At 38.6% G+C, this 25,964-nt stretch overlaps 1 protein-coding gene across 8 annotated transcripts in view; it reads right to left on the bottom strand.

Moving 5' to 3' along the window:
* fryl (furry homolog, like) overlaps positions 1-25,964 on the bottom strand; it is a 154,444-nt gene that overhangs the window by 87,898 nt on the left and 40,582 nt on the right. For 3 of the 8 annotated variants that reach the window (XM_049481843.1, XM_049481844.1, XM_049481846.1), the window contains exon 1: positions 3,962-4,526. The exons of the other annotated variants lie outside the window; for them this stretch is intronic. In XM_049481843.1, coding sequence (XP_049337800.1) covers positions 3,962-4,034 — 73 coding nt within the window. In that variant the 5' untranslated portion in view covers positions 4,035-4,526. Of the gene's footprint in view, positions 1-3,961; positions 4,527-25,964 lie in introns of those variants that run through there. 8 annotated transcript variants of the gene reach the window in all.

Here is a 25,964-nt window from a genome sequence, read left to right as displayed (position 1 = left end):
TTTCGAATTTGGGAGAAATGTTGTTTTTAGTTTATTGAAAAAACAACAATGTTTGTTTTACTCAAACATATACTTCTAAATAGCAAAATCAGAAAAAAAAACTGATTCAGAAACTGTAGTAGTCTCTTCATTTTTTTTCAGAGCTGTACATTACTTATTTTGCAAGCGGTTTCATTAAAACTGAAAACATCAGCCTTCTGGAACTTTAGCAGTGTTTATGTCACGAGCCAAGAAGAGAATACAGCACACAAGGAATAATCAGCTACAGCTAAACCGCTCCATTTTCATACTGTCGCTTTTATTTATCTGTTTATTTATTCATTCCTGTGATTGGTATTGTACTGATCTAGTCAGCATTAGACTATATCCAATACTATGACCCTGACATGGACACTGACAGCCCAGAGGATCAAATCTCAGTAGGACAACGTCTGACCTACAAGACAGCGAGGTCACCTCCGACCTCCTATCCCACAAATCCTTCCTGTTCCACACAATCAGCCACTGGAAGTGAGCAAGAGTGCATCCGAGAGTGTATTTCTGAAAGATCCACTGGGACTGCTAATGTTTCCCTTCATTGATCTGCCCCCCCATTATAACACACACAATGACGTCTCTCTCTCTCTCTCTCTCTCTCTGTGTTGCAATTTCACTGAGGAGCAGAGTGAGGTGAAGTCTGTTCTGCGCAGTGTGACGCTCCTTTGTCCATCTATTGAAGTAAAGTATGCTTATCTGTATCTTATATGTTAGGAGAATTAACCACTATTTGGAGAAACCTTAAAATTAACTAAAAATTTAAACAAGATTTAAACATGGAAATATCCAACAGAAGAAGAAATATAACATCTGTGGTCATCCCGTAATTTTAGTCCTGTCCGGACGCACATCTCTGAGTTTTGTCTTGCATTTAATAAAATAGCTATTTGTCCACTGCCACGCACCGTAATTACACTTACACTTGCTAGCCAATTACACAACAGCGAGTAGAAATGGAGGAGCTACTGAACGTGATGTCATGTGACAAGAGAAAATTTTATATATGTATAAAAAAAAAAAAAAAAAAAAAAAAAAAAAAACACTACAATTCGGATGCAACTACAGTCCGGATGTAAGAGTTTATCACTGAGAAAAAGTGTGAAATATTTTTCACAAATACATTAATGAAAACATATAACGTAAGTGTTGATGTGTGATGAATTACAAGTCATTTTACACTGATGAGTGATGGCTGATTCTAGAATATGACAGATTAAAATTTGACAAGTATTTTTAAGATCTAAATGAGAATAGTAAGCAGTAAAACAAAGATTTTCTTGTTTCTTTATCAAGAAAATCAAGAAAAAGTTAATTATTTAAATTAAATATCAGCTGAAAAAAAAGTGCAAATCTTCCACCATATTATTTCCGTACAATTACTAAATTATTTTACACCCCTGGGTTTTGGCACCGCCCCAAAGTTAAACTCAAATGAGTATGACCTGCAGCTGAAGGACAAAGGTTTACTCAGAATCGTGCTATAAAGAAAAAAAAAATCATCAAATTAGTAAGGAGCAGTTCTGCTGACAAACATCTTATTGAGGGAAGAGGTCAATAAAAAAACAGCAAGACTGGTTGGAGCTGACAAAAAAGCTACAGTAACTTAGCAAACAGCTCTGTACAATTAATGTGGTCTGCAGAATTAAGATTCCACTTCTGTCAGCTAAGAACATAAAGCTGAGGCTGCAGTGCACACAGACTTCCTAAATCCTGACAACTGAAAACTGGAGAATAATAATAGCCTGGTCTGATAAATTTTGATTCTTTGAAGGCACACAGATGCAGGAGCCAGAATTGGGCATCAATAAAGCCACAGAACAAAACACTCCAAGCTGGTGGGGGTGCTGCAAATGGTGTGGAGACTAACAGCAGGAACCAAATACGTTCTCTGTGTGATGAAACATGCTGTGGTTCTCATATTCTTGAAGTACTGGCAATAATCTAATTAATAACATGTATAAAATTAGAATTTTTCATGTTAACAAAAAGGTCAAATATAAAGTTTTGTCTTATGACAATGAAAAAAAAAATGCTGCATTGAACTACAGGTGCCGCAAGCATGTGCATGCACAGGTCGTGTGTCATTTATCAGGCAAAACAATGTTATCTTATGAAGTCGCAGGCTGTGTAACGTACAGGGCAGTGCTATTGTAGAATGTGTGTATTTGCATGTGTAGCAGACTACAGACTGGCCCTTTGTGTGCCAGGTGTCAAAGCATTAATGGACTGTATGACAAGTTTTACCAGATAAGAAGCATTAATACTGGCAAGAAGCGTGTGAACACAGTGACAAAACTGAGTCAAAACTTTTTTGGCACAAAGACTCAGAGCTCAGAGTGTCTCAAAATTTGACAGTGTGATCTAAAGTAGGGCTGCAACGATTAGTCAATATAATCGACAATGTTAATGATTTAAAAGTTGTCGACTACAAATTTTATTGTCGATTAAACATTAATTTTGTTAGTTAAATACACAGTGCTGGGGAAAGAAACGCAATGGTAGATGAGTAATGAGCTCACTATTGCAGTTTACACTCAACTTGGTCTCCAAAAGTGCCCAAACACAACAGATAACATAATAACTCACTTAATATCAGTACTTTCCACGTTTAATCAACATCTGTAGATTTAAATATATATTTTTTTTATATCTCATGTTCAGCTGTTTCTATCGTTTTTTGAGATGAAGATCATGGCAGGAAAAAACGTTGACTAATCGAATAATCGGAAAAATAATCGCCAGATTAGTCAACTATCAAAATAATTATTAATTGCAGCCCTAATCTAAAGGAACTGCTTCACACTCTGGTGCACAGAATTCTGATCACCACTTACACCTGGTCTTTTCACGTGACTAGTATTTGTACTGTATCCTGATAAAATATCCACTGTGACTCTGTGAAAAAGTCCACTGCGACTCCAATTAATCTACTAATCAGCAATAGATGAGAACTGTGGTAAGGAATGCAAATTCTCTCATTACAGTACAGCAATTATTACTGAAGTTTCAGTTGTCAACTGCATTTTGGAAAGGTGCCTTTGTGGGTGTGTGTACCCTGCTATAACATGAGGCTTAGATGCATCTCAGACCTCTTTAAGAAGTGATTTGAGTGATGGGATTTGAAACTGGTTTAAATGCTCATTGGGTGCGTTTACAATTGCATACTTTTCTACTTATGTGGCTTAATCGTATCTAGATATAATCCTTAAACTAAAGATGCAAGAGATGAGCAGGTGTAAATGGGATCTGTGTGTTTGAAGGTTTGACCGTGTGTGTGTGGACAGTGGATGTAAAGTGGTAGGTATATGTTATAGGTATATGTTTGAGTAAAATGAACATTGCTGTGTTATTCTATAAACTACGGACAACATTTCTCCCAAATTCCAAATAAAAATATTGTCATTTAGAGCATTTATTTGCAGAAAATGAGAAATAACTGAAATAACAAAAAAGATGCAAAGCTTTCAGACCTTAAATAATGCAAAGAAAATCACAGTTCTATCACAGTTTAATCAAAATTGTCATGCTTCTTGGCATGTTCTGCTCCACCAGTCTTACACACTGCTTTTGGATAACTTTATGGCAGTTCAGCTTGGTTTGATGGCTTGTGATCATCCATCTTCCTCTTGATTATATTCCAATTTGGTAAAATGAAAGAAACTCATAATTTTTAAGTGATCTCTTTTTTTTGCCAGACCTGTATCTTTATACATATATAAAAACCCAACAACAAAGTGAAACCTAAAATCTTTCAAACACAATCCAAATAAGCACTTTATGAAACATCCAAATGGTTATTTGAGTTGTCATGGTTCTATAGCACTGGAGAAATGAGAAAAGACGAGTATATGTTTGTCTGTGTATGTGTGTGTACACATCTCTCTCTCTCTCTCTCTCTCTCTCTCTCTGTCTCGCAGGTACTCACAGTTCCCGCTCCATGACTTGAGCAGAGACTTGATGCTGATCTCGAAGAAGACCGAATCCTGCAGACTCAGCATGACGCAACCACGGAGTTGTTGAGTGGTGTGGAAAAAAAAAATTGCACAAAATTCACTGGCCAGTCCTGCTGGCACTACGGTGCGGCCCGTTCTCCACCGTCACACCCACACATACACACTCCTGCACCTGGGTAAAGTTTCAGCCTCCACTGTGGACCATGAGGGAGTGCATGGCATGCTTCTCAACACACACACACAAAAAACACACACACAGATCAGCTGCGGGGCTGAGAGAGGCCCATGACAAAGCGAGTTCAATGAAGAGAGCAAAAACCCGGGAAAGAAATAAAGAAAGAAAGAAAGGAAGGAGCCCGCGAAGAAGGTTGAAAGAAAGAAACAGGAGCCACAGAGGTTCTCAGAGAGGAATTCCAAATGTGAGCTGTCCAATTCCAAATGCTGCTCGACCCTCAGTGGACGGCATGCTTGACTGGGAAAGAGCAGCGCAGTGAAAGTTTGTTCCGGGATCGCGCTGCCTGCCCACCCGCTCGCCCGCGTGTCTGTGTGTGTGTGTGTGTTTGACAGAGAGAGAGAGAGAGAGAGAGAAAGGGGTGGGAATGGTGAGAATAGAATCCCAGCAGAGAGCAGCGATGTTCCCCTTTCCTCTCCTCCTCTTCCTGTGTGCGCAAAAGCACTGGCGCGCTTACACACTCTCATACACACACAAACACACACCAAACACACTTCTCTCCCTCCCTGTCCAATCGCTCAGCGCCAGCCCCTCCCCACAGTGATGCTTGCTAGCACTTGCTCTCTGGGCCAGTAAAGAGAAGCGTTTGTTTCAATGGCAGAGAGGAGGGGAGGGGAGCGGTGGGAGGATGATGTCATCAGCGTGCTGCGAACGCTGCCTGGCTCACTTCCAGCCTTTCAAACACAACCGCTACTGCCCTTCTCCCGCTCAGCTCGCTAAGTCCCCCCCATCCCTCTCTCTCTCTCTCTCTCGCTCTCCTCGCTCTTTCTCCTCTCTCTACACTAGCCACACATCCTTTATTTGCAACGGTGATGCTGATGTGTCATCCCTGACTGCAGTGCGATGGGCTGAGAGAGAAAGAGAGAGAGAGAGAGGTTGGGGGGGGGGAGATGATGCAAGGAAGTTATGCATCTTGGCACGCTCTCCTCCACCAGTCTTACACACTGCTTTTGGATAACTTTACGCCACTCCTGGTGCAAAAATTCAAGCAGTTCAGTTTGGTTTGATGGCTTGTGATCATCCATCTTCCTCTTAATTATATTCCAGAGGTTTTCAATTTGGTAAAATCAAAAGAACCTCATAATTTTTAAGTGGTCTCTTATTTTTTTCCAGAGCTGTATATAAATACACAAACACACACAGACCAAGCATAACATTATGATCACCTACTTGTTACTATATCCAATATCCATTTGTTTTTCAGCTCCACAGAACATGTAGAAGCACTTTGAGGAACAGCTAGGTAGTTATGTCAAATAGAGTGGACAGTGAATGGACACAGTGTTTAAAAACTGCTACGTCTAATCTAAAACAATCAACTGCCTAGGGCCCTAAGATGGCTTGGGGTCCCAAGACAACAACTGGTTCTGTATTGAATGCAACTACAAATAGTGTGTGCACCCCTTTAAATTCTGTGACGGCCAATACAGGAAAATACAATGACACTTATCAGAATTCCCTTCATGGTTGGCTCCTCCCACTAATTGCTGACAATAGCTAGCCTGCCAGGTTAGTGATTCCTGCACCTGGCAGAATATGACTTCATATGACTTCAGCAATCATGAAGAAAAAAAAAAAGGATGGGGGGGAAAAAAAAGAGTGCTGAAACAAGGATGTTGCAATAATGTTATGTTTAAGGGGGAAAAGGGGTTATTGTGATAATAGTGACAGAGGGACGCTCAGTACAATTAGAACAAGCTGATGTTGGTTACTCACGCAAACAGCTGCTAGGTATTAACAAAATTCAATTTCATGACTTTTCATAAAATATCATATCATATTATCATCTGCTATTCTTGCTTACATCATTAAATTGAATAAACCCATCATTCCCCACAACCTTATTCATACTTTGATGCTGAAAACATGATCATGAACTGTATGGATAAAGAGATTTCCGATATAAACATAGAAATAGCCAGACACTGTACACATCTGCTGCTGTTTTAAACAACATTAGTCACTCAGCGCTCAAGGGTTCATCTACCAGACTGTGGGAACTAACCAACAGTACTAAAATATGCACATTACCTTAAAAAACAATGATTTTCTGCTATACAAAGCTAATGTAGTAGTAGAAATGTGCAGCGGCAGGAACCTATCAATTTGACTGATATTACTGATCATCATCACAGGGTGATGATTCAAAATATTGCAATACTGTAAGAAAAGGAATTTAAATATAAAATAAATTATTATTTTTTGATTAAAAATCATCAGCGCATTTTATATCCCAGTGCACCTTATGTATGAATTCTACCAGTCAGGTTGTAAAGAGCAGTAAAGCCACTCTGCTGAAGCGCAGCTTTACACAGGAGCATACAGTAGCAGCATTAGCATTAGTCACTAAGCGTGCTAAGTGCTAGCTCTTTTCCTTTTCCGTATATCAGACTGTAGCCTCCTCATTTACCATGTTCAAACAAGCTACTTAAGATGAACCACTAACTAATATCGCCCAGTCTTACTGGAACACTCAGGGTTCTCAGTGTTGTACTTTCAGGCTCTAACCATGGCTAGCGGTTAGCTGCTAATGCTAAAGCTGCTGCACCCAGCCTTAGTGGAAATTTGCAAATCTATAAAGCTTACTGTAAATAAACTAAAGTGCTTTACTCAACCAAATAAACAGTTTTCAGTAGATTAAAATCCAGTGCTTGTTTGACTTAAAAAACGTTTTTTTTTTGTTTTTTTTTTTTTATTATTACAGTTTTGTTTACTTAGCTTAACTTTACTTCAGTTACCACAACCCCCTACCCCCAACCACCCAGGGGTGAAACCTGCTGAATTAGAAGGAACCCATGGAGACACCCCTGTTCCTTACTAGTGTTGCTTTATATGCGCCTTATAATCCAGTGCGCCTTACAGTGCGAGAAACACAGTAAACATATACATAATATCTGAAAGCTATTTTTTTTACCCTTCTGTCTTATCTGAAGGGACAATAATGCCATTTCTGTTTTTCCTATTGGCTTGTGGAAACATCAACAGATTGATTCTAAACAATAATGTTGAAATGGATCATCTAAAGTGTTTTAGAGCTAAAACTAGGCTTTTTATTTGGATTATATAGTTAATAAAAGACAAGAATAGTTTATAATAACCCATCTAGACTTCAAAATGCTTGACAGCAGTCCAGACAAAAAAAAAGTTAAATTGATATTTATGTATTTAGCAGTATTATTTGGGCTTAGGACCTCTAGAATTTTAACTCTCAAATACAGCGGCGCTGCCCTTCCCCACTTACTCCTAATCTGTGTGGACGCTGTAGTTCAGTGTGATGATGGGATTTGCTATATTGCTAGAATATTAAGCATTCAAGCGTTCATCATGGTCAAAATAAACACACTACACTGGTGAATATGGCATCAGACAGCACTGCTCACACCTACATTCTGAAGTTCAGCACCACAAACCAAAACCCTCTCCCCCACCGCATACATACACACACACTCACTTGTTCTCACAAACCCCATTCTCAGGTTTTTTCCACTCCAAACAGGATGTCAGCTGTCTAAAAATACCAGTTTTCCCACACCATAAAAACCATGCAGCACACTTGTTCTGCACTCATGGAAACTCGTGCACACACACTCTCTTTGTACAGCAGCCGCAGTACATCCGAGTGTCAGACGTGTGTGTACACACCAGCCTGACCTATGAGCTAACAAGTGCCATGAGTGAGGCAGTAGGTGTGGCACCAGCGGCCAGTTGAACAATGACTGAGGGAAAAGTGAGATCAGATGGGTAGAGTTAACAGATCTTTATGAACTGTTTTATTAGCTGTGTAGAACTGTTTATCAGTGCAGCAAGTATATAAACACCCACTCAAAACACCCCTAACCCCACCCACCACAACACAATGACTTAGCTTAAAGATAATAGCCAATAACCGCCTGACCCAGAGACACTAAATACTCACACACTCTCACACACATATATATATATATAAATATATATATTTTTGCATTTCTTAAATTTCAATTTCACAAACCAATTTCAAAAACCAATGTATGTCAAACTGCAAAAAATCTTATTCCTTTTGTTAATTTTGAATAAAATTCTGTTGCTCCGTTCATTATGAAATTTTGATAAAATGTAATAAAAAAAGACATTCACACTATACCAAAAACTAAAACAAAGAGAAAAAATACAGATAGAAGGCATTCACATTACATATACGATAACAATTATATCAATTATAACAAAAAAATTGAAAGGCCATTCAGTTTCTGAATCAGTTTCTCTGATTTTGCTCTTTATAGGTATATGTTTAAGTAAAATGAACATTGCTGTTTTATTCTATAAACTACAGACACCATTTCTCCCAAATTCCAAATAAAAACAAGAAAACAAGTTCATATACATAAAGTTTTAAACGTTCAGAAATCAATATTTGGTGGAATAACCCTGGTTTAAAATCACAGTTTTCATGCATCTTGGCATGCTCTCCTCCACCAGTCTTACACACTGCTTTTGGATAACTTTACGCCACCCCTGGTGCAAAAATTCAAGCAGTTCAGTTTGGTTTGATGGCTTGTGATCATCCATCTTCCTCTTAATTATATTCCAGAGGTTTTCAATTTGGTAAAATCAAAAGAACCTCATAATTTTTAAGTGGTCTCTTATTTTTTTCCAGAGCTGTATATAAATACACAAACACACACAGACCAAGCATAACATTATGATCACCTACTTGTTACTATATCCAATATCCATTTGTTTTTCAGCTCCACAGAACATGTAGAAGCACTTTGAGGAACAGCTAGGTAGTTATGTCAAATAGAGTGGACAGTGAATGGACACAGTGTTTAAAAACTGCTACGTCTAATCTAAAACAATCAACTGCCTAGGGCCCTAAGATGGCTTGGGGTCCCAAGACAACAACTGGTTCTGTATTGAATGCAACTACAAATAGGGTGTGCACCCCTTTAAATTCTGTGACGGCCAATACAGGAAAATACAATGACACTTATCAGAATTCCCTTCATGGTTGGCTCCTCCCACTAATTGCTGACAATAGCTAGCCTGCCAGGTTAGTGATTCCTGCACCTGGCAGAATATGACTTCATATGACTTCAGCAATCATGAAGAAAAAAAAAAGGATGGGGGGGGGGGGGGAAGAGTGCTGAAACAAGGATGTTGCAATAATGTTATGTTTAAGGGGGAAAAGGGGTTATTGTGATAATAGTGACAGAGGGACGCTCAGTACAATTAGAACCAGCTGATGTTGGTGAAACATTCTGAACAGCTTGTCCCACCTTAAAAAAACAGTTTCTAAGAACGAAGGGATTTGTGGGAGGAGCAAGGATGAAGTTAGTCTATTCATTAGTACAGTGTTTCTGAAGAACATTAAAACAGACTGGCAGACTTCTCAAGCATCTAGAGAGCATTCAGAGCAGCCTAAGACAACACTGGGATGACTTTTCCAGCGTCTCCGATGCCCTTCTCTAATGCCAAAGACATTAGCGCATGACATCATCTGACTTGAGGCCCGGGACAAGATAAAATGGTCCCAACACAGATCGCACTGATAGCCCACGAGCCCATTAAATAACATGGCTTTCTTTCTCCACTCTCTCTCTCTCTCTCTCCGCTTACATTCTCTCCATCACATGATCGTCCCTCCCTGCTGGAGTTATGCAAAGCAGGAGGGCAGCATTGTAAACAAACACGCTGCACAAAGGCCTGCATTGTGGCCGAGTGCTGCAGAACAGCCACGCTGAGGAACTGGGCCTTCTCCGAACACTCGCACAGCACAAAGAAATGGGTCAAGACATGAAACCCTGCCTCAATATGGTTATTTAGAATGGCCTGAAGTGGCCGAAGAGGTTACTGAGGCCCCGTCCACATGCATCAGGATATTTTTAAAACAATTGTGGCCTTTTTTTCCTGTTTTGTGGTATGATAACGTTCTAGAGCCACTATGAAAAAACAAAAAACAGTTCACTTTGACAGAAAAAAAGTTGTGGGTTGTTTTTATTAAAAAAAATTTAAGAGTGGCCCTAAAACGCCATCATATTGTGGCCTCTAATACACATGAATACAGCATTTTTGCCTACAAAAAATTGAAGCTACTCTAAAATGCACAGTAGGGTGGTAGATCCCACTCACACAGTGTGGAACGGCAAGCGCTGGGATTTGAAGCCTCTACTGTACATCATACATCATACATAACTTATGGCTGGACAAAAAATACGGCAAAAATCTATCACAATATATTTCTTAATTTTGGTTCATATGATACAATTCTGATTTCGATACGAACAGTATAAAAGCCACCACCCTTGATGTACCAAATCGCGCACTAATAGAGCTGGGTGTTACGGTAAAAATACAATATCCCAATACTTAGACATGTTCATGATATTTTCTAGGGGTGGGAATCGATTACTATCTCACGATTCGATTCGATTCCGATTTTGGGGGCCACGATTCGATTCAAAATCGATTTTTGATTCAAAACGATTTGAATTATAAATATTTCTGCTTCTGGCTTATGAATCGTATTGAAAAAAAACCCTCCATAATATACACTGGTCCTGGAGAAGGTAATGTGTTACAAAAACAATAAAATGTGCAGGAATGTGGGTCCTCAGTGACAGAGGAATCACTGGGATATCACAATGACGTTAATGAACAATAAATAAATAATAAATAACACTGCTTTATTACCAGGCTACTAGCGGTGGTGTGTAGGTGACGCTGCTGGGCTGATGTGATGATAGCAGTGGAGCGCTAAAGTTCAGGAGCAGCTGCTGATTAACTAGTTAATTTAAGGTGGTTGTATTTCTTCAGAAAGGGGGCAGGAGGTGGAGAAATTAATTCATATTGTCCATTCCTTAATTCCTCTGTGATGAGGAGCTGAAATTAGCTCTGATTAGCTTATTGTTATTTTTCCGTTCCGCCTTAAATGCTGCAGCCCGCTGCCACCTGTAGCGTTATTTAAGGTGGAACTGGAAAGTTAGCTAGTTAGCTAGCTAACAGTTACTGAAACTAACTACTAGCGATCTTTTTTATGCTTGTTATGAAGCATTCTGCCATAAAACATTGAAACTACACGTTAATCTAAGGTAATATAGTGCTTGTTCTGCCATCTTACCGGTGATTCTCAAACACCTACGCTCTGTGTGTGTCTGGAAGATCTCCAAAGGGACAAGCGCTATCCCCAGGGTTGCCAGGTCCAACAAAAATACCCAGCCCCAAATCAGTCTAAAACCCGCCCCTCAGAATCGATTTTGGGACATTTTAAATCGATTCTGAATCGTAGTAAATGAGAATCAAGATTCTTATGTGAATCGATTTTTTGGCACACCTCTAATATTTTCATGGTATTGATTGTGGTTTTTACACTCAGATAGAATCCATCAGCAGTGGCAGACTCTGCTATTTAAATATTCTCTCATGAATAGTACAGTGATTCTTATTGAATTGCTGCACATCATTTTTTTAATCAAACAGATTTTATTTTTTTTTACATTCTCTATAATAAAATGTATGGTTGGGCCAGTGTTGTAAGCTAATACTGATATCCTCAATACTGTAACAGTTTTTAAAAACATAGTATGATTTACAGAATCACAACTACCCCTTATTGTGATATATAATGTAGGGTCACAATTTCTGGGAAGCAGAAAATATGGATGGAATAACAGACTTGAGGAATAAAAGCAGAATTCAGGAATTCGAATACATATATGAAGAGCAGAGGAATGTATAGATATCGTACACATAATATCAGAATAATATTCCTGGTCTGGCTAGATATGGTAAGTTCTGTTAATTGATGTCAAACATCAGTTATTAATTCATCTCGGGAAACAGTTACAATCAAAGTAAACAGTGTTCTGAGGTAAATAACTAAAGACAGGAGTGAAGTATAACCATAATCGAAAAATCACATCGAACCCCAGAACCTACTAATCTAGGTGCAGTACAAACAAAATTCCCAACATGCTTATTGTTAACACAATAAGAAAACTGATCACGATATGATAAAATATTAATATATTGTCTAGCTCTAATTAGAGTACACACAAAAATACAGTACACACAAAAAAGGTTTTGTGCGTGTAGGCACTTGACAGTAGGGGTGGGACAAAATATTGATATTGCAATATATTGTCCAGTTTTAATTTTTAGATACATCATCAATACTTGGTGTCAAATATAGACATTTCTACTGAAAGCCAGGCGCACTAAACTCTCTAAGACTGTCCGCCCAATTTGAATTAATAAATGTACTGCTTTAATGGCACTAATTAATAAATAGGGTAAACCTGGAGCGAAGGAAAGATGCCCTGTTATTCGCACCCGTACTTGGAAGCGTTAAAACAGCATAAAAATGTACATACATAAATAAAAAAAGGGTATGTAACTAAATCTGCAACTACGCACATTTGTATTACCTAGTCTGTCCTCTAGTGGAAACATCCATAAGAATGTCTATACACATACATATACATAATCAGACAGCAAGTACACATAGAGCCTTAGCAGCAGTGGCACTTCATGATGAAACACAAATAGAGCTGACTAAAAAATGAAAAATAAAAAAATTAAATAAGAGCATCACCTAGGCACTAAAATAATGCATTAATTAATCAGTGTCTCCAGTTTTATTAACTGCACCGCATTTCCTCAGTGACACTGTATCCAGAACAGAGCTACATGAGATATGGGCCTCAGCAGGTGCAGGTGGCCTCACCCTTTTATGCAATCTAAGTAATGCTAAGGTCACACCTGCTGTCCATCATCTACATCCCTCTCACACTCTTATATACACACAGACACACACACACACACACATACTCCCAAAGCCTCTGTAGTTCTTCTCAGTGTTTGGAGTAAACAGTAAGATCCTGCTCTCGGATCCTGGAATCGTGCTCTTCTGTCAATAGACTCAGACTATTAAAAGGGCACAGCAGGAGACAGAACAATGTGATTTCTCATAAACTCTCCTGCCTGATCTGTACACATACAGTTCCAGTCAAAAGTGTGGACACACCTCTTCTCATTCAATGTGTTTTTTTTCTTTTTCAGTTTTTTTTTTCAGTACATTTAATATTAAAGACATTAAATCTACAGCTACAAGAACATATGCAGAATTATTTAGTAAACAAACCAGAATAACACTGTTGTCAAATGAAATTATCTCCAAAAGAGCAACTTTACAGGAGAGAGAAAAAAAATATTTCAATGGAAGTCAACATAAAAAGAGTTTTTTTTTTTTTAAGGTCATTTTAAGTATTTCTATTGGTCTTTTCATTAAGAAATTTTGGAACAGTGTAAGGAACTGTTTGTCAGTTCAAATTATATAGTAAACTAAAAATCAACAAAAAGACATTTGTTTTTCAATTGACAGAAACAATATGTTTTATATACTTTAGATTCTTATAAGTAGCACATTTATCTTTGAGGACAGATCTGCACACTCTGCACACACACGAGGGAGAGTCACCTGGAATAGTTTTCTCAGCGTCTTGAAGGAAGGAGTTCCTGGAGGTGCTGAACAATAGTTGCTGTTTTTCTTTCACACTGTGAAGCTCCAGCTCATCCCAAACCACCATCTCGGTTAATAAGGTTTAGATCAGGGGATTGTGGAGGACTAACATTTTTTTTTACTGTTTACTACGTAATTCCATACATGTCCCTTAATTGATTTAATGTCTGTAATATGAATGTACAATGTAGAAAATAAATTAAATAAAAAAAAAAAAAAAAAAAAAAACAATGAACAAACGTTTTGACTGTAAATGTCTACACACTAGAGTTGCACGGTGTACCGAAGGTTCGATTCTTTTTCGATACTACGTCATCACAAACGATTCGGTTCTTTAGCATTCGATGCTTTCGATACTGTATATAGCCCAGTCACTAGCTTCAAATGAGTCAAATTAGTAGGCGCGATTTGATTCAGTTCATAAGAAAACTGATTCACACCGCAGCAGTCGGTGTGGCAGGATTCAGATAAACTTAGTGTTCTGAACAAATGAATCGATTCACGCGCAAGCCAGCAGAGCAGGAGCGAGTGTAGAATGGCGACGGCTAAAATAACAGATGTCTCTCGTCCGCGACTTGTGGACAAAACGGGCGCGAGGAGTGAAGTGTGGGAAAATAGTCTGAGATGTAGGCATCTGTTTTTTATTTATATTTTTATTTTTAAATAAAATAACGAAAATAACGAAAACTGAAAGTGAAGCTAAACTACTTTATTTATTAGCGCTGTTTTCACTCCCGCAGTTGTACAGCGGGGGGTGTTGTGCCGATTCTGTCCGCGAAGCGGGAGTCGGATTCAGTAGCGGATTCGGCACAAGCGCGGCGGCACCTCGCGGTCCGCGGTGTTAGTTGTAAGCGCTCGCGCTAGCCGCAAAATACGACAGAAAACACTGAGGGAGCTGCAGACTTATGTGTGGGACTAGAATATGAGCACGAGGAGATAAAAGAGAACCTTTACCTGTGAGTAGTTCACATCAGAACACGCAAATCTCTCTCTCTCTCTCGCTGTGTCTCTTTCTCTGTTTCTCTCTCTCTCGCACGTGAACGCCTCCGCGTTTGACCTGCAGCACTGTGTTTAGCTGTTCTTAAAAATCATTTTAATTAAATAATAGTTCTATGCTTCTATGTTACAGTGTTATTTAACATAATAGCAGACAAGCACCCTGATCTCTACAAAGAGCTGAGAAGTCGACAGGTTAGTGGAGTTAGTCAAGATACACTCTGTCTGTAGCTTTACTAAGATTTACTAGCGACTGCTTATTAAAAACGTTAAACGGTTGATTAATAAAACGGAGCAGTGAGTGTTAAAATGAACATAACATTGTAATGTTCTTCTGTCTCTTTATTTTCCTTATTCAGAACTTAACTTCTGCCCGCCCGTCAGGTTCACATAGTCAGGCTACCATTACCTCTGGTTTTAGTTTTAGTTTTTAGGAAGTGTTTAGATAATTATGTTATAGTTAAGGTTATAATAACGAAACTTGTTTTTTGCTCAAATGTTTCATTTTAGAATAAAAACGTTTGCACCTATTGTTCAGTGTTCAATCCAGTTCAGTCAAAAATAAACATTTTATGTTCAGATATTTTTATTGTTTTTTTTTTCTTCCAAGTATCGTTTTGGTATCGAGAATCGTGATACTACAGTTGGTATCGGTATCGAAGTCAAAATTGTGGTATCGTGACAACCCTACTACACACACTCTCTCCCTTTCACCCACCCACACACACTTAAACTAATAACTTCCAGTCATGACTGACCTTTCTGCCGATTCTGAGAACAAAATCTGTCCTAACAATTTAAAAGCATGACAGGATCGTGGTTTACAGGATGTTCCCGTCACAGAGAAACAAATAAGTTGATTTAATTGGAATAATCTAAACCTTTCCAAAGAAAACCTTTAAAGCAGTCAAGATCTGATCTGTATATTCAATTTGCACAGATTACAGAGATACTGTACATTAAGAGACAAGAAGTGTAGGTATCACTTATTAAATGGCAGCTTTAGCACAGAGAGGATAAACACACAGCCGCCATTGGACAAAAAGCCAGATTATCAACAGCAAGTTCAGACGAATGCATCCTATGCAAATACAGCAGAGCAGCTATGACATATGGCACTCCTGTGTGTGAATATGTTCTGTATAGCTCCAGAGGTACGAATCTGTGGGAGAAGTATTGTGTCTTATGACTTTTGCCATGTCCCATCATGCAAGTTAAAAATGCTGAACTGACCTGTGGGATATATACAGCTGGGGCCCCCTGCATTAAATGTGGATGTGTTTTCTACATGAGATGCCAGGATGCCTGCCACTGGTCACAATCATTACCACCCACTGCTTTGCCCATTGTGGTTCTATTACACATTTCCAGTAAGAAATTACACTTTTGTTTGTTTGTGGAATGTTAAATGCTTATAATTCTTTAGCTGTTTGCCGTATTTTTCGCACTATAAATGTGCAGTTAAAATCCTTTAATTTTCCAAAAACTCCCAAAAAAGTGATTATTATCAGCGGAGAAGCATTAGCATTAGCCGCTAACCGCACTAAGCACTAGCTCTTTTGCCATTAAAAGGTAAGTATATTGGCCTGTAGCCAGCTCCTAACCCTGGCTAGCACTGCTGGAGCAGTATTAGCATTAGTCGCTAACTGCAGCGCTAGCTATTTTGCCGTTCAGAGGCGAGTATATTGGACTATAGTCTGTGTGTTTACTGTGTTAAAAGAAGCTACGTGGGACAAACCGCTAGCTAATATCACCCTAGCTTAAATCTGTGTAGATTAATATTCAGTGGCTGAGCGACAGAGCAGTGGCTGACCTCCACTGTATTATATAAATGACAGTCACACTGTAGTAAATGTTGCTTGTACAAATAACAGGTGCTGCATAAGAGGAACAGGAACCTCTGCAAGCAAAGTCAATCCAACAATCAGGTACAGGTCTCTGTGTGAAACAATCTACTGTCAGCTGACTCTCCTGCCTCCAAACTGTCTGTGAAAAGGCTTTCTCCCCCCTCCCCATGAGGCCATAGCAAGACTGCATTTCCTGGACAGAGAGAGGAAGAACAAGAGACAGAGGGACGACAAGAGAGAGCGAGAGCGAGAGAGTGGCCACGTAAAAGCCCAGCACAGCTACAATCAATATAAACAATATTCAATACCAGTAGTAATTCTACCCTCAAGTCCCTTTTTAGATGTACAAAGGATGGAACCGTCCATAAATAACGATGCAAATCCAACATGTCACTCCCTTACTACACTGCAAAGACAGCCTTCACAGCATGCGCCCTTCTCCTAACCTTGTTTAACCTCTGTTTACCTCTGTGGGCTACATACAGACTTGCAACTATGCATTCACTTCACAATAACTACATTACCAGCTTCAATATTTTAGCCAGTCGCAGATAACCAATATATAAAAATATGGTACCTCCATAGACAGAGTGAACTGCACAGGTCAAGAAATTGGTATACATCTCTCAAAATGTTACCATACTTTTCAGACTATAAGGCATGCCAGATTATAAGGCGGACTATAATTGAAGGTCTATTTTAAACGACACTAGTAAGGATGCCTAAACTGAAGTGAGCAAAGGTTAGAGAAGCGCTTAATAATCAAAACTATAATTCTTTAAAAAAAAAATTATTTCAGTCAAGCGAGTGCTTGATGTGAATCTACACAGATTTTTCTCCTGAAAAACTGTTTACTTGGGTGAGTAAAGCACTGTTTATTTACAGTGAGCTTAGATTTCCAGTATTTTGTTTGAGGGTGAGTTTTCAGTGAAATTTCTCCAGCACTAAGGCTGGGTGCAGCAGCATTAGCTTTAATCGCTAACCGCAGCGCTAGCGGGATGTAAATGCCGCTTGATAGCGCTAGACGGAGGAACCCTTAGTGTTCCGGTAAGCCAGGGCGCTATCAGCTAGCGCTTCATCCTACGTAGCTTGTATTAACACGGCTAAGATGCAGACTAAAGTCCCATATACTCTATAGTGAATAGTGAATACTGAATAGCAAAAGCGCTAGCACTACAATGGCTAATGCTAATGCTGCTGCACCCAGCCTTAGTGCTGGAGAAACTTTACTGAAAACTCTATAATGCTCTATTTCAGTGAAGTGGCATTACTGCTCTTTAATACCTGACTGGTAGAATTTATACATAAAATGCACCAGATTATAAAGCACATTGTCGTTTTTTGGGGAAATTAGAGGATTTAAAAAAATTGTTGGTTATAAAATTGATGCAGTTGCATTATTATGCTATTCTATTGCCAATGTATCAGTAGCATAATAACACTAAAATCATTTATTGCATTTATTTATGGGACAATACAACATCCAAACTAACTTGGTTATCGTGACAAGCCTATTTATCTGGCATACCAAATGAACTATGAAAGACAAATGATTCAAATGAAGGACAAAACAGGTTACAACACTAAAACAGGCATCTACCTCCAAATATCTCCATAAAATCTTTTTTAACCTTCAAACAGATCTGGTTTTAACAGCACCTAATTGGCTTAAAGACTTGATAACCAGTAACCAGTGTTCTGAAGGGCATGCAAACAGACAAGCAAACAGCCAATAAGAAAGGAGGGAAAAAAAGAAGAAAAATCCCAAAGTGGTGCTCAGCTGTGTTGGAGCTGTGATGACATCAGCAGCCTGAGCTGAGAGAACCACGGGCTGCGAGACACTGCACACCTTGCAGGAAACAAGCGCACCTGTCAGCAGCTCAGGAACACACACACACACACACAAACACACAGCTGCATCCGATACCCAACAGTCAGAGACTGTCAGAGGCACAACAATTCCATGGCCTTCTTCCCAGGATTGCCAAGTGCTCCTATTTCCACACATCGCAATTAATAAGCGTGCAGTTGTGGAGCAATGTCTTATCCTTTTCATATACACAACTGCTTATGCTGACACACACAAACACACACACACATACTATGTTGAAGAAACATACCAATGTAAATGTGTTCAAAAGTGATTAATGTTTTAAGAAATGATCATATATATATATATCATATATCAGCCAATATCAGTGTTCTGCTATTAATATGCCTTATTCCACAATATCTTTGTTGAACCCCTCTGGGTTCAAACATGTTATAGTGATCCGATTTTGCTATTTATAGTTTTATGTTTAAGTAAAATGAACATTGTTGTTTTATTCTATAAACTACTGACAACATTTCTCCCAAATTCCAAATAAAAATATTGTCATTTAGAGCATTTATTTGCAGAAAATGAGAAATGGCTGAAATAACAAAAAGATGCAGAGCTTTCAGACCTCAAATAATGCAAAAAATAAACAATTTTATATCCATAAGGTTTTAAGAGTTCAGAAATCAATAATTGGTGGAAAAACCCTGGTTTTTAATCACAGTTTTCATGCATCTTGGCATGTTCTCCTCCACCAGTCTTACACACTGCATTTGAATAACTTTATGCCACTCCTGGTGCAAAAAATCAAGCAGTTCACAGCTTGGTTTGATGGCTTTTAATCATCAATCTTCCTCTTGATTAAATTTAAGTAGTCTCTTATTTTTTTACAGAGCTGTATTTTTTTTAAACAGCAAAGGCTTGTAGTGCTTTGTAATGAAAATCATAGTTCAGGTTTCTGTTTCCTTCAATCATCATCTATCACAATTAGTAGTTATTGAAAAAATAGAGTTACCTACCACCAACCAGTGAAAAAATTCATTCAAATGCATCAGATTAATAAAAAGTAGATGAACGTGCATGATCACCTTTTAGATTAAGGAGTTAAACTACACTTTCTTCACAGGAAATTCTGAGAACAGGATTAGACCCATCATTTTCACTAATAGGTTTCAGCCAACCACACACTAAACATAATGCCAAGTACGCCATATCTCAATCCCACTGCTCCTTCTCCTCCTCCTCCATGGTCCCTGCCGACTGCAGAGCTCCAGAAAGGCCGGTGTAAAGTAAAGAATTACCTGATCTTCCCTCGCATGTGCATGTGCATCAGGACAAACGCTGTGACTACAGTAGTGAAGAGGAAAGTGGGGCGTGTGAGAGAAACAAACAGTGAAATGGGTTTAGCTACATCTCGCAGAGGAAGCACTGGTATTGTCAGCATCTATACACACCCATTATTCGCTACCACTTCCTTCACTGCACCTTATGTTTTTTCTCACTGATGCTCTCGCTCCAACTCTGTGTCGCCTGAGTTCTTTCTACATAAACAAAGACAAAGTGTGGGAGTCTGAAAGTCAGATATAAATAGCTGAGTCATACTTAGGAGCAAGGAAAAGGAATATTGGGTTAAAAGTGTACAGCCTCGCGCATGTTTTAAGATCATCCAATTCAAAGTCATCTACAGAGACCATTATTGTAGAGCTAAGCTTACCAACATTTACCTTCATATAGGTCAGCCCTGTAATGGGTGTGGTGGCATACCCCCTGATTTGTCACATATGTTCTGGACGTGCCACAAACTCTAATCCTATTGGATCTCTATTTTCTTTACCCTTAAGCTGAGTCAGTGTCGAGCACTCAGAACCCGAGGAAAAGAGCAATACAACAGTAATCAGCCCTTTAATCAGGCATTTAAATGGCTTTTTAAAAGGTAAATAAGAGCGTTTTTCTGGGATTAAAAGTGTGAATTCAGCTGTAACTGGAAATATCTGCACAAAACTGTGCTAAACTGAGGTGCACACCACCTTTGACGCGTGTGTTTACAAGCTCATGCCCAACCATGTGGATGGAGGCCATGCAGTTACCTTGTGTTTACTCCTACCCCCCCTTAAGCTAACCTTCCCGAGGCAGCAGCAGCCTGTCACTTACACAGACACAGAGACAATGCTGTGTATCTACTTCTTGTGTCAAGAATTAAAACACTGATTTAATTGCCTTAAGTGACATCGTACGTCCTACGATGTGACTACTGCACATGCGCACAGCGTAATGACTATGCATAATCAATATATTGTGCAGGCCTAGTAACAAACAAGTTGCATTATTGATGAGAGTCTGATTAAAGCGATTTTTCTGTGCTTTTTACACATCATGGATGAAGGGTTTAAGGTAATGCTTAATGTCTTTTGACAGCAAAAGACCCTGAAGTTAAACCATCTACATGCAAAGCAGACACTGTATCTCTGTCCAAGAGAACCAAGAAATACAAGCATCAATACAAACAAAGAATCAGCTTTACAGGAACAGAAAATGCTAAAGTTGATGGTTTTGCTGTATTTGTTTTTAAAGTGCCTAAAAAATACTGCAGGGGGCAGTGGTAAATTTTAAGGAGGGTTAAGTGGGCTGTGGGTTGCAAAAGTTTGGGAACCCCTTTTCTAGACATTAGACAAAACTGAAAACGTAACAATGACAGAATGCAAAAGGCAGAAAGCCCCCGGACACACAACAGAGACCCCAGCGTCTCAAACTAAGCGCTGCCTGGCTTGGTGTTATGCTACCACCACTATGCTTTGCGGCTGACCTCACCTAACCCTAAACCCTAATTAGTCAAGACAAAGAGAGCTGTCAAACACATCCTTTTTATGTGAGCACAGAGATGATACCAGCAGCAGTCTAACAGGATCACTAACAGGAATAGGAGGATAGGGGCTCAGAGTGTTCTAGTGGACTAAGGCGTTATGATCATTTGATAGCCAGTTTGAATCCTGGATTATACTGCTTCCCATCAGCAGCAGAAATCTGAGAGAGAACAATCTGAGAGAGAACAAGCTATCTTTGGGTGGGTAAATGTGGCTCACTCACCAAATCACTCAGAGATAAGAGTCATTTAAAGCGCCACTATAGAAAATGCTTTTTTCTTGCTTCTGGGCTCCCAAAGAAGCTTTAAAACAATGTGCCACAGTAATAGTATACTAGCATAATAATACTTTTACACCATTTTACAGTAAAATTAACTTTGTCTTATTAAGAACAGACATTGGAAGGGGGTTTGTTAGGGAGTGGGGGGTTGGATAGCTTGGGGGGGTGATTTAAGGGTTAAAGAATAAAGAATGTTTGTTAATGTAACATTGAAATTGATCAATAAAGAGAAAAAAAAAGATTATCTATTAAGAGGATGTATTAAAAATTGTGATTCTATTAGTATGCTATAAAATTATAAATATTTCAGAGGTATGAAATATTTTAGGTTTTTTTTTATTCTGAAAGAATATTTCATCCACCCAAAAACTCTTATTGCGACAGGCCTAGCACAAACCAAAACTGCGTGTTTTTAACCAGCAGCCACTGCTAAGGACCACTACTGAGAAACTCATGCTGTTGACTAAGTTAGGTGCACAAATTTATTCATTCATTTAAATATATATGTTTTATATTTTATGTTTAATTAACAATTTGTACAATAAAAAAAAATTGGCATATACATTTTAGGTCATATCACACAGCCCTAAAAGGAGACCACCATATGCACATTTTCCACGCTGTATTTTGTATTTTTATGTAATTTACCCTGTGCTGATATCTTAGCAACCACACCAGCGGTGAAACACAAAACACACACCACACACACACACTTATATGCAAAGATGTTCCAGTTCACTTGCAGACATGCAAACAACCTCGTTGCTTACGTCCACATGTTCTTTTAATAGAAAGGAGACCTCCAATGCTCTCTAAGCAAATGAGGTTTGCCAATAATACAGCAAAGGGCTTCATAATGCTCATACACTGTAAAAAGTGTAGCCCTGCTCAAATTAAAAAAATTGATGTCCATTTGTTGCATCTAAACTATTTGACTTCACTCAATCTAAATAAAGTCAATTGTTACAACCTTATTATTTTATTTTGACATAAACCCTATTACTTCACTCGACCCAATATTAATTATTCACCTTGATCCAAGTTAAATTCTTTACATTTCAGTTTCGGAAACAAACTAATACATTTAAATTGAACCGAACTTAAAAAAAAAAAACATGGCAGCATATTCAGAAATTCCAGAAGTTACTGTGGCGTGGAAGAGGACGGATTACCAGCGAGATTCGTTTCAGTGCTCTCTTGCTCTTTTAATTTTGCTCTGAGGAGGACACTAAGAGTTGGATTTACGTGGGATTCCACTTTTGAAAGTAAAACTAACTACAGCTCCAACGCAGCTAACCCCACTCCCACACACAGAAAACACACAAAGGGTGAGGCACAAAACAACAACATAACTGATAACTACATGAATAATACTAGAACAGTGATAATAAAACATGACATGAAACTCTGGGATAAACAGTAACATAAACACGCAGAAAAACACCCACTTCCCCCAACAGGGTGAGCTCCCATAATTCCTTGCGCCCCCCCTCCAGTCCCGACGCCACAATACCATAAGCATGCGTTGCTATCTCGCGAGCGCGTTCAGGCACTTTCTCCCTCTCTCCCTCAGTGCTCTGAAGCACTTCTCTACAACTTCTCCCGTGCTCCACAGTGCGCATGCGCAATTCATGTTTGATTCAAATTAAAAATATTACATCCTTATCTCTTTTCTTCGAGTATGATTTCAGTGGAACCAAAACATTTGGTTTATTTCCTTCAGAATTGTAATTAATTTAGTCTGAATCAAAATTGACACATCAAAATTCAAAAAGGTTGAGTTTCACAATAAAGTCAATAATTGTACTATGTGTTCAATCATATTTATTAGCTTGAATGAACAGCTCCATGCTTCACTTTTTACAGTGTACACACTGAACCTAACATACAGCACTCTCTTACAGTGAGGTGAGAATGAGAATACAAGGACATAAAGATAGAAATAAGGAAGAGAGAGAGAGAGAAAGAACAAAGAGAAATCTCCTGCAGCTCAGTTCAGGCACCAGAGTTCTAGGTGTGGTGAGGAATTGTTTGGAAAAGGGTGTGCGCGTTGTCCTTTTCTTCAGCAGGAAAAAAAAAAAAAAAAAAAAAAAAAAAGTCATTAGGAATTTACATGTTACAAATGCTGTCCTGTCACACAGGCTACTGATCTGCAGGCTTATACAGGAGAAGTTCTGCAAGCATGTTTACCACTTAATTATTTCAAATATATAAAAATATATAATAGTTCATATACTTACTAAACCTCATAAGCATGACATTACTATTATTCTTTAAAGACGTCTCTTATGGAGGACCAAAACTGCCAAAATGAAAAATAAATAAATAAATAAATAAATAAGAACATAAGCAAATCACTCACTAAAAGTAATATAGTGAATAAAAGGGTGAAGAATAGTTATTCTTATATACTAATATAAAAATAAATACATACACATAAAAATTAATATCTTAATAATTAGTTTTTATGGGTTTCTTTATTAACATTGCTTAATTTTTCTTTCGATTCAGTTGTTTATTTATTTCTGCATCCATTTATTTACCGATTTATTTATTCCTATTTTCCCGTGTCCTTATAAGATAACTGAGGGCCGTGTTTTTCAGGTACAGGTTTAGTAATAGAGCCCAGAGAAAGAGGAGCTGATATGAGTAGAAGAGTCCAGGAGCTGAAATATCTGAAATAAGATCTAAATTATCTTTATTAAATAATCTTCCCCGTTACCATAGTTGTAATTATGTTTTCCCGTTTGAATCACCATATTACTTTTACTAAGTGATTATCCTATGTTTTTATTTATATTTTTATTTATTTTTTTTTATCATTTTGGCAGTTTTGGTCCTCCATAGTCTCTGATTAACACACACACACACACACACACACACGCACACGCACACACGCATACAGTTCACTGATGTGATATCGGAATTTCAGCCCGTAATTACAACCACTAAATAGGCACTCCACGTTTGCTGTGGTGCAGGAACTGACACTGAGCTCTGACGCTGCAGAGTGAAAACGTCAGCAGTGTGGAAGTTTTTCACACTTTCAGCAAGAACAACAGAACTGCAACAAATGATCAGCCGGAAACGTCCAGAAGGCGCACTATCAATAAACGTCTATTTTCTGGTCTATTTTTAGATATGAAAGAGTACGTCACGGTTTACACTGCTTTTAAAGGCTGTATTAGATACATCAAAGAGGAACACACTGTAATTTGGACGACTGTCTGCTTAAACGAATGAAATGAAGCCTATCATTATGTATTTAGAGGTTTTGTTGCTAGCTGCTTGTTTAGTATTACACAGGGTGTGTATGCATGAATGGCACAGACCCTGCATTCATGTCTAAGGAGTGTGATATTTACAACATTTAGCACTGCTTTGTGTTGTTAAGCTGTTAAATGCCAATGGGATGATGCCATCCAGATGCACGTGATCTGATTCACGTGTGTGTGAATGTTTTGTTGGTCTCTCATTTTATAGCTTCAGATTCACACACACACACACACACACACACACACACACACACACACGTGTTCTAGCCTTTATGTTTACAAGAGGTAGAAAGCTACAGTACGACGCTGACTGTAGTCCTATATAGTCTATGCTTTATTTACACTGCATATTCAGTCAATTAAAGACTGAACCATTTTTAAGCAAATATAAAAAAAAAGCACATTGCCTCCCAGCACTGGGGTCTTGGGTTCAAGTCCCTATCTGGGTGGAGATTCCATGTTCTCCCCGTGTCTGTGTGGGTTTCCTCCAGGAACAATGCTTTCCTCCAACAGTCCAAAAACATGGAGATCAGGTATAACTGGATATTGTAAATTACCCCGATATACTGAATACTCCAAATTGATCTGGTGTGTATGTTTATGTGTATGTGTGTGGTATGTATACAAGTTTGTGTCTATGTAAATGACTGTATGCCCAGATATAGATTGGCACTCTGTCCTGGGTAAATGTTGTAGTGCCCAAAGCAGTCCTCCAGGTGGACGGTTGTTTCCGCTTGAGAGTACGCTGTGTGCTATTGGCTGCCGCTTCTCAACGGCGTGTGGATGATTGCGGAGTATGAATGGTTCTGTGTAAATTGTAAAGGTACTAGATACTTTGGTTTCTAGAAAGGCACTATATTAGTGTAACTTCATTCATTCAGTCATTGTTATGTAGATAAAAGAACAAAAATACATCAGGTGCATTGTTCCAGAGAGTTTTGCATCCATCCCTTACATGCAATTTGTTTTATTAATTTTAACACTTAACTAAGGTGTTTCCAATATCATCAGGAGATTGCTGGTTTAAATCCTGGATCATGCTGTTTGCCATCAGCAGCCGGAGTCTGAAAGAGCACAGTTGGCTCTCTCTAGATGGGTAGATGGCTCTTTCTCCCCATATTACTGCCAAGGTGATGCTGGTCAACACAGGTGTCTGTTGGCTGATGTAT

The sequence above is a fragment of the Astyanax mexicanus genome, chromosome 1, assembly GCF_023375975.1.
Source record: "Astyanax mexicanus isolate ESR-SI-001 chromosome 1, AstMex3_surface, whole genome shotgun sequence".
NCBI lineage: Eukaryota > Metazoa > Chordata > Actinopteri > Characiformes > Acestrorhamphidae > Astyanax > Astyanax mexicanus.
This window is presented reverse-complemented; position numbering and strand designations above follow the sequence as displayed.